At 41.0% G+C, this 17,957-nt stretch overlaps 1 protein-coding gene across 2 annotated transcripts in view; it reads left to right on the top strand.

The window, feature by feature from the left end:
- Positions 1 to 17,957, top strand: part of PLEKHG7 (pleckstrin homology and RhoGEF domain containing G7) — a 56,781-nt gene that overhangs the window by 3,114 nt on the left and 35,710 nt on the right. Inside the window, exons 2-7 of one of the 2 annotated variants that reach the window (XM_030938811.1) lie at positions 3,940 to 4,067; positions 7,178 to 7,218; positions 11,390 to 11,488; positions 12,288 to 12,431; positions 15,867 to 15,962; positions 16,510 to 16,611. In XM_030938811.1, the coding sequence (XP_030794671.1) occupies positions 3,940 to 4,067; positions 7,178 to 7,218; positions 11,390 to 11,488; positions 12,288 to 12,431; positions 15,867 to 15,962; positions 16,510 to 16,611 (610 nt within the window). The remainder of the gene's footprint in view (positions 1 to 3,939; positions 4,068 to 7,177; positions 7,219 to 11,389; positions 11,489 to 12,287; positions 12,432 to 15,866; positions 15,963 to 16,509; positions 16,612 to 17,957) is intronic. The other variant, XM_010383935.2, reaches the window with a different exon arrangement.

The following is a 17,957-nucleotide window of genomic DNA, read 5'->3' on the forward strand; positions in this document are numbered from 1 at the left end:
ATAACCACATCCCAGGCACCTGTTTTTCTATTCTGCTGTTGTCTTTGCAAGAGTTACGGTATACGTTCGGGTTTTAAGATCTATTCCGGACAGCAAGAAGGCAAAGGACAAGGGGTAAGCAGAAGAAGCTAGCTGAGTCTGTCCCCTTTGAAAAACTTTTTCTAGTATTCACATGCTTGAGCCTCCATTTAAATCTCATTGGCCAGGTTTGGGTCACATAGCCTTCACTAGCTGCAAGAGAGTCAAAGCAGGTCATCCTATGACCTCAGCACATACCATCCCAGACAAAGCAGGGTTTTAATAGCAAGAAAAGGAAAGAGCATGCACATTGGGTTGGCACATTATCTATTATTACAGTAATAGGGATGACCACATTCTCCTAAAATTTCCTAATTAAAAAAAATAATAGAAGAGCAGAGAAAAGGCAGGTGAAACAGATTACAAAACCCCAGGGAATATAGACAATTGAATAAAGCTGAGCCCAGTGTTACTTAAGTACTTCCCCTTTGTGCTCCCTAACAGAGATAATCCATGGGCCTGAATCTCATAGTATGAGTAGGAGTTAGACAGACTTGGGGAAGGTAGAGAAGGAATAAAACATTCCCAGCTAAAGCACCAAGCTGGGAAACACGATTTTGTATGGGGAATTACAATAGTATTCCCTATTTCCAGAGATCTAATAGCAAAGTGAGGAATATCAGGCAGGTAAATGGAGCCAGATCATGGAAGGCTTGTGTGTGTGTGCTTTAAAAATGTGTTTTTCTGGTATAAGATGAGAATTTCCTGAGGCGTCTTAAGCCAGGGAGGGATAGTTCAGACTTAAATTTTAGATAACTCACCTTTAGATAAGTCACCTAGTGACTGTGTATAGGATGGAATCAAGGAGATAAAAAGAAAGGTGGAGAAACAAGGTAAGAGGTGACCATGTTACAACAATCAGAAGATGTTGAGGCCCTGATCTGGTGGAGACACAGAGGAGTGCACAAATATTAACTATTTCCTTTGAGTATCATGGAAGACTTCTTGGAGGAAGCAGCCTTTTATAACTGAAAACGAACTTCCTTTTGTGTCTACAATGTGTATCTGAACAGTCTGAGGCATCCTTACTTCATATATTTTGTAGAAAATTATGGGATGTAAGTTGACCACTAATTATAAATTCCTAAACAACTTGTTCTACTATTTATAAGTAAAATGATTTGAAAAAGATTTTGCCAAAGGCTGAAAATGTGAAATAATACTCAAAACCTAAAGGTAGGAAAGGCCTATATCAAGTTACTTATAACCTCAAAATTAATTGTTCTCTAATTGTGGTGAGTATCCAGGGAGCTCAAAATACAGATACAGAGGCCCACTTCAGATCTACTAAATCAGAATCTCCGCAGTGGGACTTGGGGATGGGTATTTATAATTAATTCCACGGGATATGCTAATATACACCGGTTTTCATCAGCAGCATGAGGAACCTAACAGGGCATGATACACTCCAACATTAGACATACTGACAAGAAAGAGGGCATGGGATCCAAGAATGCACAATTAAGAGGCAAGAGACGAAAGTGCAGGCAGAAAGGCTGTCACTCATATAGAAGGTCAGAACCATGGAACTTGGCTGCAGAGCCTGGTAGGACCTGAGCAGCAGCTAGGTAGGAAAATGGAAAGAGTGGAGGAAGGACTGGGATAGGGAGACTAACAGGGATCCAAGCACCGCCGCTTTGGGGGTTGGAGAGTGCTAGATGGCAATAGACAAAATCATAACATCCAAAAGGATGTGACAAATCTGGGCTCTCAACTTTCCAGGCAATTCACAGCTATGCTTTTGTTGGTAAATCAAGACAAATTTCTTTCTATGTAAAGTAGCATATATATGCTATTTGTTGGTGAAAATATAAAGATTACATTGGTCAATAAACAGAAGAAATTGCATCTCTGTCCGTTAGAATAGACCAAAGGAATATCTGAATAGTTCTGATGAGAAAACTGTGAGCCCCTATAATTCCATGTTATTAGGAAGGTCCCTAGCATGACAGACCCCTTACAAGCCTGACCAGTTTTGCTCCTTAGAGATCGCTGAGCAAATGCCTGGTGGCTTTGGCACTGTTCCCCACTGTGTCTGTGACATCACCCATGAATTTTGTGAACATCCTACAGACACATTTCATGAAATGGGCCAGGGGAAAAGAGAAGGGCAGGGGAAAGGAGCAGGTAGATAGTCCTGTGTGATGAACTTTTCTAAAAATTTTTCTCACTTTTCTCTGGGAAAAATAAAAGTAGCTGACTTTAAACAACAAGCTTCAGATCATTAGGGGTACCATGATCACCCCCATGGATCCTGCTGCCTTCTGAGGCAGTTTGCGTAATTTGCAAAGACATCTGTGTTTGAGGTCTTTTTCCTAATATCCTTCTGAGTGAGAACAAGCAGGGTGCATTTGTTTTTTTATTTTTTTTTTATTTTTATTTTTTTTTATTTTTTATTTTTTTTTATTTTTATTTTTTTTTTATTTTTTTTGAGACGGAGTCTCGCTCTGTCGCCCAGGCAGCAGGGTGCATTTGTGTTGACATGTCTAAGCGAGCTCTTCTGCTTGGGATTAGTCAAAACCATAAATGGCAAGTAAGGCTCGAAGAGGTGGTGAGTAGATGTGTGGAGTGTTTGTGTCATCACAGCCCTCCCATGCCTCCCAGTCCTCCCTAACAGAGCGGCAGCAGGCAGCTCGCAGCCATTCTGCATGAACAGAGGTGGTCTGAACTACGAACCTGCCTAACTCAGCTCTAAGATCTTTCCTTGCATCTTTTTAAAACATTATTTTAATTCAGGGAGTACATGTGCATATTTGTTCCATGGGTATATTGCATCATGGAGATCAGGCTTCTAGTATACCCATAACCCAAATATTGAATTTTGTACCCAGTAGTTAATTTTGCAACACTTACTTCCCTCCCACCTCACCCCTCCCCACTTTTGGAGTCTATTGTTTCCATCTTTATGTCCATGGGTACCCATTGTATAGTGCCTACTTCTAAGTGAGAGCATGTGATATTTGATTTTTTGCATCTGGATTAGTTCACATAGGATAATGGCCTCCAGCTCCATCCATTTTGCTGCAAAGGAAATAATTTCATGTTTTGTTTTGTTTTGTTTCGTTTTTGTTTTTTTAGACGGAGTTTCACTCTTGTTGCCCAGGCTAGAGTGCAATGGCACGATCTTGGCTCACTGTAACCTCTGCCTCCCAGGTTCAAGCAATTCTCCTGCCTCAGCCTCCCAAGTACATGAGATTACAGGCATGCACCACCACACCCAGCTAATTTTGTATTTTTTTTTAGTGGAGACGTGTTTTCACCATGTTGGTCAGGCTGGTCTTGAACTCCTGACCTCAGGTGATCTGCCCACCTCAGCCTCCCAAAGTGCTTGGATTACAGGCATGAGCCACTGCACCCAGCTGATTTCATGCTTTTTTATGGCTGCATGGTATTCTATGATGTGTGTGTGTGTGTGTGTGTGTGTGTGTATTTCCACATGTTTACATATTTACACATTTATATGCCACATTCCATGGCATAAACACACACACATTTTCTTTATCTAACCAACCATTGATAGACACTTAAGTCAGTTCCATGACTTAGCTATGGGGAATAGTGCTGCAATAAACATATGTGTACAGGTGTCTTTTTTATATAACGATTTCTTTTCCTTTGGGTGGATACTCAGTAGTGGGATTGTTGGGTTGAATGGTAGTTCTATTTTTAGTTCTTTGAAATGTCTCCATACTGTTTTCCCTTGAGGTTGAACTAATTTACATTCCCCCCAATGGTGTATAAGCATCCCTTTTCTCCACAACCATGCCGACATCTATTGTTTTTTCACTTTTTAGTAATAGCCATTCTGAGTGGTGTAAGATGATATTTCGGCGTGGTTTTCCTTTTGTCTCTTGAGCACAGGTTCTACGAGCACAGGCGGAGTTCTGTGGTGCTGAACTTACCTGGACTTGAGGTGTTCCCTGGGGACCTTCTGGTGTCAGATGGAGCTGCTGATTACCTATGCCACCCACTTCTGCTGCTGAATTCAGGTTCTGTTCATTCAGTATACTTTCATTCCATGCCCTCTGTGGAACAGATATTGCCATAACCAGGGGGAATTTTCAAAATATTGAATAATTAGTAGAATATATGCACTGACCAGTTAGAATCAGCCTCACCAATGACAACAGGCACCAGCTGTTACTGGAATTACTGGAACCAGCTGAGTACCAGTCTTGGTGTTGGGCATTCCATTTACAGAGATGAATGAGGTGTGGCTCTTCCCTTAAAATGTCTTCTGGTCAAATGTCTTATCCCAGGTCCAAGACCTGAGACAGGGGCAGCATCTTAGATCAGAGTGCCCTCTCCAGGCTGGTGAGTAGCTTCCCCATTATTGCTGTCATGTTCCTCTCCCACCCCACTCCTGGGCTTCAGCCTCACACTGGTATCTTCCAACCAGGGTGGTACCATGGGAAGGCAGAGGTGGCGGTGGCAGATGAGTGTCTGATAGAGAGGCAGCTTTAGGGATAAAGATGCATCTTCATCTCATTTGTGAAATAAAAGAACAATGAGGATCTTCAGGGTGTTTTCTTCAAGATTCTTGGGATAGGTAAATCAAAGCCTTTGAGAGCTAAGAGGAGACTTAAGGATTATCCATGCTGGTGGTTTTTAAACTGGTTTGGTTCTTAGCAGAGTCCTTTTTACAAAAGAATCCTTACTTGGAAATCCAATGTATAAAACAAATCCAGGTGAAGCTGCAATGCTTGCAGCTGGGATGAGCCCGAAAGACTCATCTCCAAGGTATCCCAGGAGCCTCGGACACCTGACAAAAGAGTTTGAAAACCAGCAGGTCATCCCTCATTCACATATGTGTGAGTGAGACCCAGAAAGGAGAAGTGGCCTAGTCATGGGGTCAGCTGGTTTGTGCAGAGAAATGGAATCAAGGCTCCTGAGTGTGAGTCCAGTGCCCTCTCTACCAGACTGCATCTGTCATCATCTGTCATCTATGGTATGGGCAGCTGCAGTCTCCTGTATGTGAAGCCCAGGGCCACCAGTGAGTAAATCATAACATGTTTACAGCTCTTTATTTTTACAGACCCTTTCACATCTACTTACTGTCTTATGTGATACAGTAATCCAAGTGAACAAACCAAGAGGGGTTAAGTGATCTGCTTGAGGACATGCCCCTAGAAATCCAAGCTAGTTCTAAACACAATGTGGCCTTAACAGAGGTTAGTACATTTTAAGAGGCTTTAGAATGCTCTCAATTAGTTAACTAGAACAGTGGTTCCCAAAGTCTGTCCTGGACCAGCAGCTTCGCCCTCACCTGAGAAGTTGTTAGAAATGCAGATTCCAGGCTCCCCATCCCCAAGACCTTCTGAATCAGAAACTCTGGGGGTGGTGTCCAGCAGTCTGTTCGTCCATTTTGTTTGTTGTGGTGGTGGTAGTGGTGGTGGTTGTTTGAGACAGAGTCTCCTCTGTGGCCACCACCACACCTGGCTAACGTTTTTGTATTTTTAGGACAGACGAGGTTTCAACATGTTGGTCAGGCTGGTCTCGAACTCCTGACCTTAGGTAATCCATTCGCCTTGGCTTCCCAAGGTGCTGGGATTACAGGCTCGAACTACCGCGCCCAGCCAGCAGTCTTTTTTAACACGCTCTACAGGTGATTCTGATGCCAGCTACAGTTTGAGAACCACATACTAAGGAACAAGGTCATTGCTGCTTCTACATCTCACTAGCTGTTATTTTTGTGTGTGCCTAGCATCATGATAGATACCTCACAGCATAAGATAAGCAGTATCCTCTCTATACCCCTCTGCCCTCTTCTCAGGAGTTTAGAATAGAGGCCTCATGTTCTCAAGTCAGTGGGCTACCGCAGTGCTGCTCACGCTTTGCTGTGCATATGAGTCACGTGCAGATATAGTTGAAATAAAGATTCTGGTTTAGCAAAATTGTATATTTAAGACAGATAATGAAAGATTGTGGATTCAATAAAGACTCATGAATCTTCTGAATACTCACAAAGCTTTCCCAAGGCTCCAAAGCTAGAAAAGCACAGGAGAGAAATTGGCCAAGGATCAGGGACCCCAATTATTGCAGTTCAAATTGGATGTAGTAATTTACCACCAGGCATGGGATAGCTAAGTGTGGTGAAGCTGATTTGTGCCTAAGGGAGAGTCCACCTAATCTCCCTTTAATGAAGATCAATAAGGTGGTCAAAATGAATGCGAGGATAATCTGTTGGGCAGGTGCCTCCCAAGGTTACTGTGGGAAGGTGCCTTAAGCACATCCTTTGCAGTTAATGCTGCTCAGATCATTGCTTCCCTTTGATTGAATTATTACACACACTGTCCTGGGGGACCTGATAGAAAGAGAGATGGACGTATAAGACATCCAGTTCGTATACCGTATGGTCAGAACATGCCACCCACACCTAAGAGACAATTTTCAGCTTTTGCTAGGTAGCATTACAACTTTATGCAAACAGCATAAAATTCAAAAGGCTAGAACCCAATCGAATCTCTTTCCTTCCTGGTCTTCAAAAGAATGAGGGATTGAATAACGGCTTCTTTCTCAAGTCGAAGCAACTCCTAGTTGATGGCCAGAAGCAAGAAGCCCCAACATAAAAATTGGTGATGTTTTAATGTTCTCTATTTTGGGAGCCTTCCTTCAACCACATCTGGGGATTATGAGTGAAGGCAGTTTCCAAGTCTCCCATTTGCTCAGGGTGCTGAAGTTTGCATGTGGTGGGAGGGTTCTGGTAAGACAGTGTGAAAATAAAGGGCCTGTCCTTTTAGCTCCAAAGTGCTATGGTTCCCTGCCTTAAATAAATTACTCAACATCTTATAGTACAGTTTACAGATTTCTCCCCAAGCGATGAGGAAAAGGAGTTTAAATAATACACCAGTAAAGAAACAGGACAATACCACCTTAAGGCAGCAACAGAACACCAACTTTTAGGTTGCAACATTGCTTCATTCACTCGTCTGTAAAAATATAAATATTCATTTTGTGCATTCTCAAGAGAAAGATAATTAAAGCAGGATGAATTCTGTATGGCTAATTTTCAAAAAGCAGGTTTTGTAAAGCACTGCAATGATCTGTCACTAGTAACTCTAAGTACTTGTAATAATATATTATCTTTAATTTCACCCAGAATCCAAAAAGCCAAGATGGCCTTTCTCCAAAAGAGGAGTGGTAAGTGTTGCAAATTGCCATTTTTGTTTTAATTAAGCTTCCTGTAGCTAAGAAAGTAAGAAATGGCTGAAGAGCCTCTTCATTCTGCTTTATCTTTGCATAAAGGCAGATGGCACGTGAAATATAAATGATATCATCACATCCGTAGTATTGGCTATGGAACATGCCAAGGGTTGCCAATTTGTGCAGCGAAACAGTGCTAATTGCCAGTGGTTAATTAGCTCTGAAAAAAAAAAACACACAAAGCAATCCTAATATAGTGATGCTTTACAACACTACATTTATAGCTTGCTGCTTAGAAAGCAGCTCACTCGATGAAGCAAACTTGCACAAATGTATGCCCCAGTTTGCAGTTAGTGCCATGTATATTGGGAACATTGAAAAATGAATGAGATCTTACAGAAACAGATTCCGCAAATACACTTCTATTTCTGGGAAAGCCAACTGGATTAATCCTAGTGGGTTTGAATTCATTCTTGGTTCCATCAATAATTGATGAGTTATCCATCTCAATCAGTGGTCCCTGAGACTTTACTGCCTAGGACAAGGGTGGCCACAGTCAAGCCATTCCTTCTGGCATGCTGTGGGAAGAGGGAGGGAATGCTCATGATGACAACCGGACTCCTCCTGTTTTCTAGGGGGAGGAAAGGGACTGATTTGTGTTCTCCCAGCAGTACTAGTTGCATGACTTACACACCACAACCAGCAGCAGCAGCAGGGCCTTATGGACTGTTACTATGCCTCATTCTGTTAAAAATCTGCCCACATGGCCTTGCCAATCACTTTGGCATCAGTTGCTGACATCTGCAGTGGTTCTATGACACACACACCTTGCTATTTTTTAAGTCCCATCACTAAACAAAAAGTCCTGTGAAGTTCCAATTCTAGCTCCTTCCCCTACTGCCCTATGACCTTGGCCAAATGGATTACTCTCCCTCAGCTCAGATCTTCCCTGTAAAAGACAGAAGACCAGTGCCAGCCTCACAGGGTGGTTGTAATGAATGCCTTATAATGCATGTGGAGCCTACCCCAGAGCCAGGCACACGCAGACACTCAGCCGTATCACTAGTAGTAGTATCTTTAATTACAGTTTGGAAAACTACTTATTCTCATAGCCAAGTATATGATTGACTTTCACGTTTTTTCCCAAAAGTAAAACGTTTATATGGAACATACTCTAAACATTATGAGCTGCAAATCGTAAATTGTTAGTAAAATTGTAACACTATTGCCACCAGGGCTGTTGCTCATCAGTCATTTAGAGACATGCTTTGTCTGCGTTTCTGACAGGTCTGAGACAAGGCTTATGACGCAGCCCCTCCTGAGCTCTTTCCTCGAATAAACAGAGGCAGAGCTGGTCACCAATCACATCTGAGATCTCAGGAGAAGGGGCATCTCCCCCGAGCCCTCCCGAGGGCTTATGCAGGACAGGGAAGCTCTGAGGGCTGCCTGAGAGATAGAATATGCTTTCGGAAGGGAAGAACTTGGCTAAGGAAGGGCACTCTTACAAGTTGTTGGGATTGATCCATTCTTTTCCCCCACAAAGAAGCAACTTGTTCTCCACACATGTGTTGAACAACTGTGCCAAGTACTGGGACAGATATCTAAGATGCCAAGATGCCCATTATCAGCTCACAATTGAGAAGATGGGACTGACAAGTAAACTGTGGGTGGTGGGGGAAAACATGCTAAATGGTTTGCACTGTGTTGGAGGGAGGGAGGCAATGAGGGAGATACACAAAGGAAGAATAATTGGTGGACGTTCTCAGCAAATGTTTTCAGCAATGAAGAGAAAGTCATTTCTAGAAGCTTCACTTTCACAAGAACACAATATCTTGTTTTCTTAAAATTAACATCGTTTCCTTTATCCTCTTATCCTTATTAATCACGTAATTCGTGTCTCTATAAATGGTAATCCACATCAATATAACAAACACACTTCTGTGTTGTGATGTGTTTTTCCAATCTATTACAGATTTTTCCTTTTCCTCCTTTCTTCCTTCCTTTCCTCCTTCCTTTCTTCCCATCAGTATAATATTAGTAATAAAAGCGAACACATCTATAATGTTTAGCACATTACCAGGCACTGTTACTGTTTACCTGTATTCTTGTTTATGCATGTCAGTTAACACATGTGAACTCATAAATTCTACAACAATCCAACAAGGTAGCTAACATTATTACTTCTCATTTTGAAAATGGGGAAATTGATTCAGAGAGGTCGACTAGTTTGCCTGAGGACACACAGCTCATAAGCTATGGAGCATCCAGCATTCCAGGAAGTCTGGCTTTGAGTCTGTTCTAGCCCTGATGTGGCCCTGCTCCTTCAACTGTAGGAGTCCCCATCACCAGACCTGGAAGCTCCTCCATCCATTCTCTCGTTAGAGCTCTCATAGATCTTACCTGTTCTCATTGATTTGTCAATCACTCCAAAAATGTGTATATTCAGTCTTAACCTTCAATTTTGCTCCAGTTCCATGTCACCAGTGACTACTGCACATCTTCATGCCACCTACCTCTTAGTTACTAAGTTTGAGACTCCAGAATTAACCTTGGCATCTCACTTTTCTCTACCCTGTGTGTTCTCTCAAGTAACCTTCACATGCTTTTCATTGCCTCTCCTAACCACTGCTACCACAATGGAGGCAAGAAGGTACTAAATGGGCGTGTCATTTTCAAGAGTTAATGAGACCACTGGGAGAACCGTCTCCTCTCTCCTCACTGGAATACCCACCCAGACATTTGGCCAGGAGGCTGGTCAAACCCATAGAAAGCCATGGTGAGTGCCCTTCAAAACACGGGGCTGGCGCCCACTTTCCCACAGCTCCAATGCTCCTTCCATTGTCTCAGCCTCTTTCTTTTCCAACTGGCTGCTGATTTTTTATTTCCACAACATGCAGTCGCTATGGTTTCAGACATCAACAAAAGGCATATGTCCCAATTGCAGTAGGAGGTCTTTAACTGGTTCCAAGATTCCTTTGCTGCTGTGGAGGCTAATGAGTCTACAATAAGTTTCCTTTTTCAGTGCCATAACCCTACCAGAGAAACCAGCCACAACCCATTAGCACATTCTGAAACTATGACAGGGTCTCTTTTCAGATGCACAGGGAGCCCCCTACCTGCAACGGTAGATATCCTGTGCCTTTCTTGCTCATGAAAACAACATCGATTAACTTTCACCAAACTGTTTAGATCCATGCCAATATCACACACCCTGAGGCAACAGAACAAGTAGAAAAATTGTTTGTCATAAGCATTCATTTGAAATGCAGCCAAGCTGACTTTTAAAAGCCTTGCACATTGTTATTTGATAGCTTCTTCTTGCTTTGGTTGGTAAAATGAACTCTTTAAGTGGGCAATTCATGATGTTGTAATAGAATAGTGAATGAACCGAAAAGAAAATGCTCACAATATAAGTTTAAAAAGCAAGTTGCAAAAGGATGTGTGAATATGATACATTGTACCATTTAAAAATTAATTATTAATGTGATCAGAATATGATATTTCCAATGGGTATGTGAGGGTGAAGACACATTTCATGGGTTTTTTTGTTGTTGTTTGTTTCTCAAGTTTTCTACAATAAACATATATTTTCTTAGCAATCAGATTTTTTAAACAAATATTATTAAGAAAAAATGACTACAACAAAAGTTAAGTGGGTGATTCCATTCTAAGGAAAGTACAGTTTCCAGCATGTTCTGGTATTCTGTAGCAGAGAATTATTGTTTGGGACAAGTTGCTTTAACACTGGGCTTTATTTTGTCATCTGCTAAAATAAGGGTTGAACCAATATGTCTGAGGTACCTTCTGATGTTAATTAAATCTTAGGGTCCAGAGTTTGGAAAAGTTAAAACTGTAAAGGCTATGTCACCCCAAAGGTAGGCATGATAAGACTGTTTGCTGTATGACCATTCTGTGCCTAGGATTTTTTTTAACGTGTAAAATGAGAGGTTTGGACAAGGTATTCTCACGGGCCTGTGTCCCTCAGGTCTGACATTCTGTGGTTCTGTGGCTCCTACTAGAGCTCAGAAGTGGCTTTGAAACTGCTTAAAGACAAAATATGTCATCTCTTATCATGAATGTTAGGGAATGAATGAAAGATACCAAGGCTACCGAAGTCGTGTCATTAAAGAATCCATGTTTGAAAATCCTATTTCTAACCATCTTTAAGCAGGGCAAAGACAAACACAAGCACACATCCGATCTGGAAAACTGCCTGTCCTCTGTGAAAATTACCAACTTCAGGGGCTACGACTTCTACAGTCTAAAGGTATCTTTCCAACTGTTTCCTGGGGGGCATGGCTTTTTCTTTTTGTTTTTTGGTGGGGAGGGGAGGGGAAGGTCAGTGTTTTAAGCTGCCAGATTGCGGTCTTGTTTACAGTAAGAGCAAAATGCAAGAGAGGAACCCAGGACTGAACAGGGCCTGCTCTCCTCAAACACACTGAAAGCTGGGGAAAGCCATTTTATCTTAAAGAAGGTAACAAATGTGAGAGCACTTCATAGGCCAGAAAGCCTCTGCAAATGTTAAAAGTGGTTGTTACTACTCTTCATCTCTCTGGACCTGAATTTCCTCATTGGAAACGTTAAGTTGTTTTTGATAAGACGATTTCTAAAGGTCTCCCTGAGCTTTAAAACTCTCACTTCATGCTTCTTCAGTAGTTAATTTCAATAAGTTTTGCCAGTGGAACCTGGAATCAGACTTCCCAGTCCTGGGTTTGGGGTTCTTTGAGTTTTTTATGTCAATAAACTGAAAAAGACACATGATATTCTCAAGCTTAATTCAAAGCATCATCAGTCTGAATTGATTTGAATCTTAAACTAGAAATAATGCACATTGTGCATTTCATGCTGTGTATTAGGAGGAATTGGCATCCCAGAGCCCCACAGAGAAAGCGATGGCTTCGGTCACTTGGGGAGTCACTGTCAAGAGGGATGTCCAGGGCCTGAAGCAGGAAATCATGATTCCAGGGGTTGCTTGGCCCTTTGGAACTGCAAGCCAAAGCAAATAGCCAACAGGTCAATCCACTGAGGTGGAAATGTTTTGTTCTCTCTTTTTTCCTCATGTACAGGATAAGACCTGGGATGAAGTCATGGAAACGCATCACAAACTCCTGACCAATCAATTAGACTTGAGAAAGCAGCAAGAGGCCGTGTGGGAACTTTTCACAAGTGAATGCACCTATTTTTTGGACCATTTATTAGTTCTTAAGATGGTAATGCCAGGCTTAATTTTGTAGTAGATGGAAAATTTGTTTATTTGGGCACTTGTTTTCCTCTTCTGAAAGAAATAAAAGAGAGAGAGAGAAGAAAGAGAAAGAAAGGAAAGAGAGAGAGAAAGGAAGGAAGGGAGGAAGGAAGGAAGGAAGGAAGGAAGGAAGGAAGGAAGGAAGGAAGGAAGGAAGGAAGGAAGGAAGGAAGGAAAAGAAAGAGAGAGGAAGGGAGAGGAAGGGAAGGAAGGAGGGAGTGAGGGAGGAAGGAAGGAAGGAGGGAAGGAAAAGAGAGGGAAAGGAAGGCGAGGTGAGGTTTTCTTTTCTCCCTCTTTCAGGGGATCGTGAAAATTTTTATTTGTCATTTATTTTTGTTTACCTATTACTCTACTGTCTTTTTATACTTTAACATTGGATAAGATCTTCTTAGTGAACTAGTCCAGTGTCTCATCCGATGTTGAATGAATCTCTTCTGCCTTGTCTCACCAGTTTGCACACTCCTGAGCCAGGGAGCTCACACCCTTCTCAGGCAGTCCATTCCATCTTTCCTTGGCTTCCTTTCTTGGAGCTCTTGCTCCCTCGTGAACAGTGCCAGGTGAATGCTTTTTATCAACTGCAGGGCCACCATTGCAGATTTCAGGGGCTACCATACACATGCAATTTAGTACTGTTTAATTACATGGTATATTCATGATGTCTGCTATGTAAATAGCACCCGTGTGGTTACACACCGCTGCAGCTATGCTCTGGTGAGGCTCAGAACAGAGAATTTTTTCTAGAATAACAATAGAGCAAGGAAGAGAACCATAGAGCAGCTTCCTCCCAGGACCACAGGGGAGGGTGGGCCACACAGCTCCCAAGGTTGCCTCTGACTACAGTACTTTTGCATCCTGATGACTGTCTTACACAGCTAAAAGGCACTGTGCTGGCAGACCTAAGTTCAAGCCCTGGCTCTGCCTCTGATTTGCCTTGTGACCTTAGGAAAGTGTAGTCCTTCATATCCTAAACCAGGGGTTGACAAATCTTTTCTGCAAAGGTGCAGATAGTAAATATTTTGGGCTTTTCAGGCTATATAGTTTTTGTTGCAACCACTTAACTCTGCCATTGCAGTGCAAAAGCAGTCTACAGGAATGTGCATGACTGTGTCACCCAGAAAACATCATTTACAAAAACAGGTGGCAGGCCAAATTAAGCTCACAGGCTGCATAGTTTGACAGTCCCTGTCCTGAGCTATAAAAGAGAAATGACAGTACCGTCTCTGGCTATCTCATAAGACCATTATGATGATCAAATTAGTTTTCTTTGAAATCTATCAAGTGCTATACAAACGTCAGTTATTTTCTGTAAGTAATATTTTTTGTCAATCACAGTGCTAAATCCTTAACTTAGCAAAATGTAAACCACAAAGACACTCTAGGAGAAAATTGAAATTTAGAGACAATATCAGTTAGGATGCTTACAAGAGCATGTAATAGAAAACTAGCTTATAATACAGTATTTTGTTAGTGCTTGTGACTGCCAAGTTCAGAGGTGGGAGAGAATTCAAGACATGTTTGATCAAGGGGCTCAAAACAAAACAAAACAAAAAACATTTCTTTCCATCTCTCACCCTGCCTTCCATGGCATTAGCCACATCCTATGGCTGGCTTCTCTTGTAGTCACAGCATGGTTGCTATCCTTGAGCTCATGGCCAGAGAGAAAGAGAGAGAGAGAGAGAGAGAGAGAGAGAGAGAGAGAGAGAGAGAAAGAGAGAGAGAGAGATCTTCTCAGCATTCATAGCAAAAGTCTTGAGATTTAATCTGATTGGACTGGCTTAGATCACGTGCCCACCCGTGAGCCAAATCCACTAGCTCCGTAAGGAAGGAATGTGCCAATTGGTTTAAGGCAGTCAAGACCCAACCTCGGGAGTGAGATCAGCTTGCCACATGGCACATGTGCCGCCTGGGGAAGAGTAGACACTGGGGTGAAAACCAGGCTGTTTTTAGGGAAGAGGAGTATTGCAGAGGGTGGTAATGATAAATGTTCACTGCAGAGAACTAAGCCCCTGAGCTATGCCACCTTCCTTGTCCTAAGAAACAGCACAGAACTTTCTGTCCCACTGTAAACTGTCCAAGCTTTTCAAAATAACATTTCCTGTTTAAGAAAAAGCCAATTTAAGCTCACTGTCAAATACCTCAGTGTATTTAAAGTATATATGTACCTTCCTTTGACACAATCAATATGTTTTCCAAAAGCGCTTATGAGTTAAAAATTTGTAACTCATTTAATAAATACATTGGAGGAGTCAGCATTTTTTTTTAAATAGCAAAATTTCTGTAAAGCAAAGAATCTTATAACAATAGTAGTATTTCTTCCAAATTGTCCCAGTCTATCTGTAGTAATGAGTTCTGTTTCTTACAATCATGTTTTAAATGCTTGGATATTGACAGATTTCCAAACAACCAATACTCCATGGATTTTAAAAGGTCTAAGTGGTTCTCGACAGGTGGCCTCTAGACCAGCAGCATCAGAATCCCTTGGGGACTTGTTGGAAATGCACGTTCTCAGACCCCATCACAGATGAGGGTGGGGTCCAGCAAGTTCTGGTGTAACAAGGCTGCCAGGTGATTCTGACGCAAGTTCAAGAACCACTCACTACACTAATGAAATAATACAGGAATGGGAATTGGAGAAGGTTATCTATCTAAAGCCCAGTCTTTTAACCCCTAAAATTCTTTAAGTAATTTGTCTTTTTGTCCCTTTGAATACTTGCCGTCTTATGTATACAAAGTATTTCTTTTCCAATAAACTGCTGTCTCTTCAGATTATAGAATGAAGGGCAAGCTATCTGTAAGTGAGGATTGTACTTCTTTTTTTTTATTTTTATTTTTTGACTTGCTGTGTAGTTCTCCAGTTTGTGAAATCATCAAATTAAGTAAAAATAACATAAAAACTCCCTTAATGTTTTCATCCATGTTTAATGCCTCTAAACGAGCTGAAACATTTTACCAGTTATCAGAGATTAACTCACTAAATCTCTACTTTTAATTCCCTGAAAGTAAAGCATATTTGGGTCTTTTGCAGAAGAGAGAGCATATGAGAACACACCATGAATATCGTTTTGCTTTCAAGTTAGTAGTGTTGGCAAGAAGAGAACCTTTGGGATTTCTTTGGCACTAGAAGCAGAGGAAGCCCATTTGGACAGATTCTATTCAACAGGAATGTTGTTAGAATTGACTTAAGCAACCACAACTTTCATACTGAAAAGCTCATTTCCAATATGTTCTATGAAGCTTAAATGTGATCATTTGTCTTGAGTATAGCATTTAAACCTTGAGAGTGCTGATTTCTCCATTGTTTTGTAAAGTTATACCCAGGAGGGTTATGTTTAATATTCTTGCAAAAGGCATGTTTCAAAATTAAAAAACAGAAATTAATGTGCATATGTTTTTTATTTCAAAGATCTTTATGAATACACTAAAATATCTGCAAACTCATGAATATCTCCTAGATGTGGATTTATGGAGACTTTTTGCAAACCTGGAGGAGTTAACTCAGGTGAGCCAAGCAGGAAGATTTTAGTAGTCATGTTTTAATATTCACTAGAGAATCACGAAAATTCATCCTTGGTCTGTTCTTATGCCTCGTATTCCATAATACATCTCCATATTCCATTCCCACTCAGGACTTCAGGTTAATAAGAAAGAAGTTGAAATACCCGTTGATGCCTTTCCCATAAATTGTAGATATTAGTTACCCTTTATTTGTCATTTTTCCATGGCTATTTTAAAAAGTAAACACGTTCCTAAGATCTCCATCATCTTCATAAATGTTTATTTTCAACTGAATGTCCTCTTCTCACATACATTATAAACAAATAATATTTTTCCTCTTGAAAGGAAGAGAGATAACAACAGGAATTTATTTATAAGAAATACTTATAAGAAAATATGTATTGGAGAGTGGAGGAAATAAATCTTTGAATTTTGCTAGGAGATAAATTTGAAATGGGAAACGTGTAAGAATGATACTCAAAGTTCAACAAATGTTTATTCCTTAACCCTGGGTGTGTGCCTACTTTTGCTTTCTTTCTCTCTGTCCCTAGACAAGCCTTGGTTTTGTGAACAGTCTCTTTGGCATCATCAAGGACTATGCAGACGCTTCTGAGATTTCCTCATCACTGGATTTTATTTCCGTGCTCACAAAGGTAAACTCCTTCCAGGAGATCTCCGCTTCATAAAGTAGCATCACCCACCTCCCAAGACAGTTGTTTATACCCTACTTGATTTTTCTTCTCACTGGGAAAGTTCTACCTCCACCCTCCTACAAAGGAACTGTCCCTTTCTCTGCCAATCAACATTTTCAAAAATAACTTGCAGATTCTGTTTTCCCATTGTCACATCTCCTGTGTGGGTTTTATTACCACAAAAATCTGCATGCATGGAAAAGCCATTTCCAAGTCTGTTTTTTAAATGACTTCAATTTAAAGTAATATTCATGGCAATAGTTTAGTGTCTGCTAATTACATGATTCAGTTGTTTTAACGAAAGTACCAATTTCTCAGAAAGAAACAGAATAAACCTTCAAATTCATCAACACCCTTGATCATATTTCTGTGGGTGAAATAAGGAGAAAAGAGGAAAACCTGTACCCCGGGTTTGATAAGTGCTATTTATTTCTTGAGTAGACATTTGGACATCCTCCCCTACTTTTCTTTTTGTTTTTTCAAGCACAAATAGAACATTTATAGAAATTGACCATATTACAGGTCTAATTTTAGCACATTATAAAGGATTAGCATATACAAACCTCATTCTCTGACAAAATGTAGTAAAGGCAGAAATTTGTAACAAATAACTTATAAATAATTCCCCTACTTTTCTTACTTTGAGATTTTTAATCTAATTTCATTTAGCAAGATCTGAATTTTTAAACTCCACTTTTTAAGAAAAAAAGATAGATTGAGATTTATTGAGAACTTACTAAGTGCTATGTATGGAGCCAATACCCTGTACACAATAATGTGAAAAATTAAACAAGCTCCTTGCTTTTAAGAAATTTTAAGTCTGCTGGGCTCGGTGGCTCACGCCTGTAATCCCAACACTTTGGGAGGCCGAGGCAGATGGATCACGAGGTGAGGAGATCGAGACCATCCTGGCTAACACAGTGAAACCCCATCTCTACTAAAAATACAAAAAATTAGCCGGGCGTGGTGATGGGGCCTGTAGTCCCAGCTACTCGGGAGGCTGAGGCAGGAGAATGGCATGAACCCGGGAGGCGGAGCTTGCAGTGAGCCCAGATCTCCCCACTGCACTCCAGCCGGGGCGACAGAGCGAGACTCCGCCTCAAAAAAAAAGGGGGGGAATTTAAAGTCTTAAGTCTTGTGGGGGAGAAATTAATCCAATAATGACACTAATGATTATATAATCAAAGTAAGATAAATGCTGGGGAAAAGAAGGAACATAAATATCATGAGTGTCCAACAAAGGAAACCTTGTAAGTTGGGATGCACAGGTAGGAAATGCTTCCTGGGGATATGACACTTGAGAAGAT

The sequence above is a fragment of the Rhinopithecus roxellana genome, chromosome 10 (genome assembly GCF_007565055.1).
Source record: "Rhinopithecus roxellana isolate Shanxi Qingling chromosome 10, ASM756505v1, whole genome shotgun sequence".
Taxonomy (NCBI): domain Eukaryota; kingdom Metazoa; phylum Chordata; class Mammalia; order Primates; family Cercopithecidae; genus Rhinopithecus; species Rhinopithecus roxellana.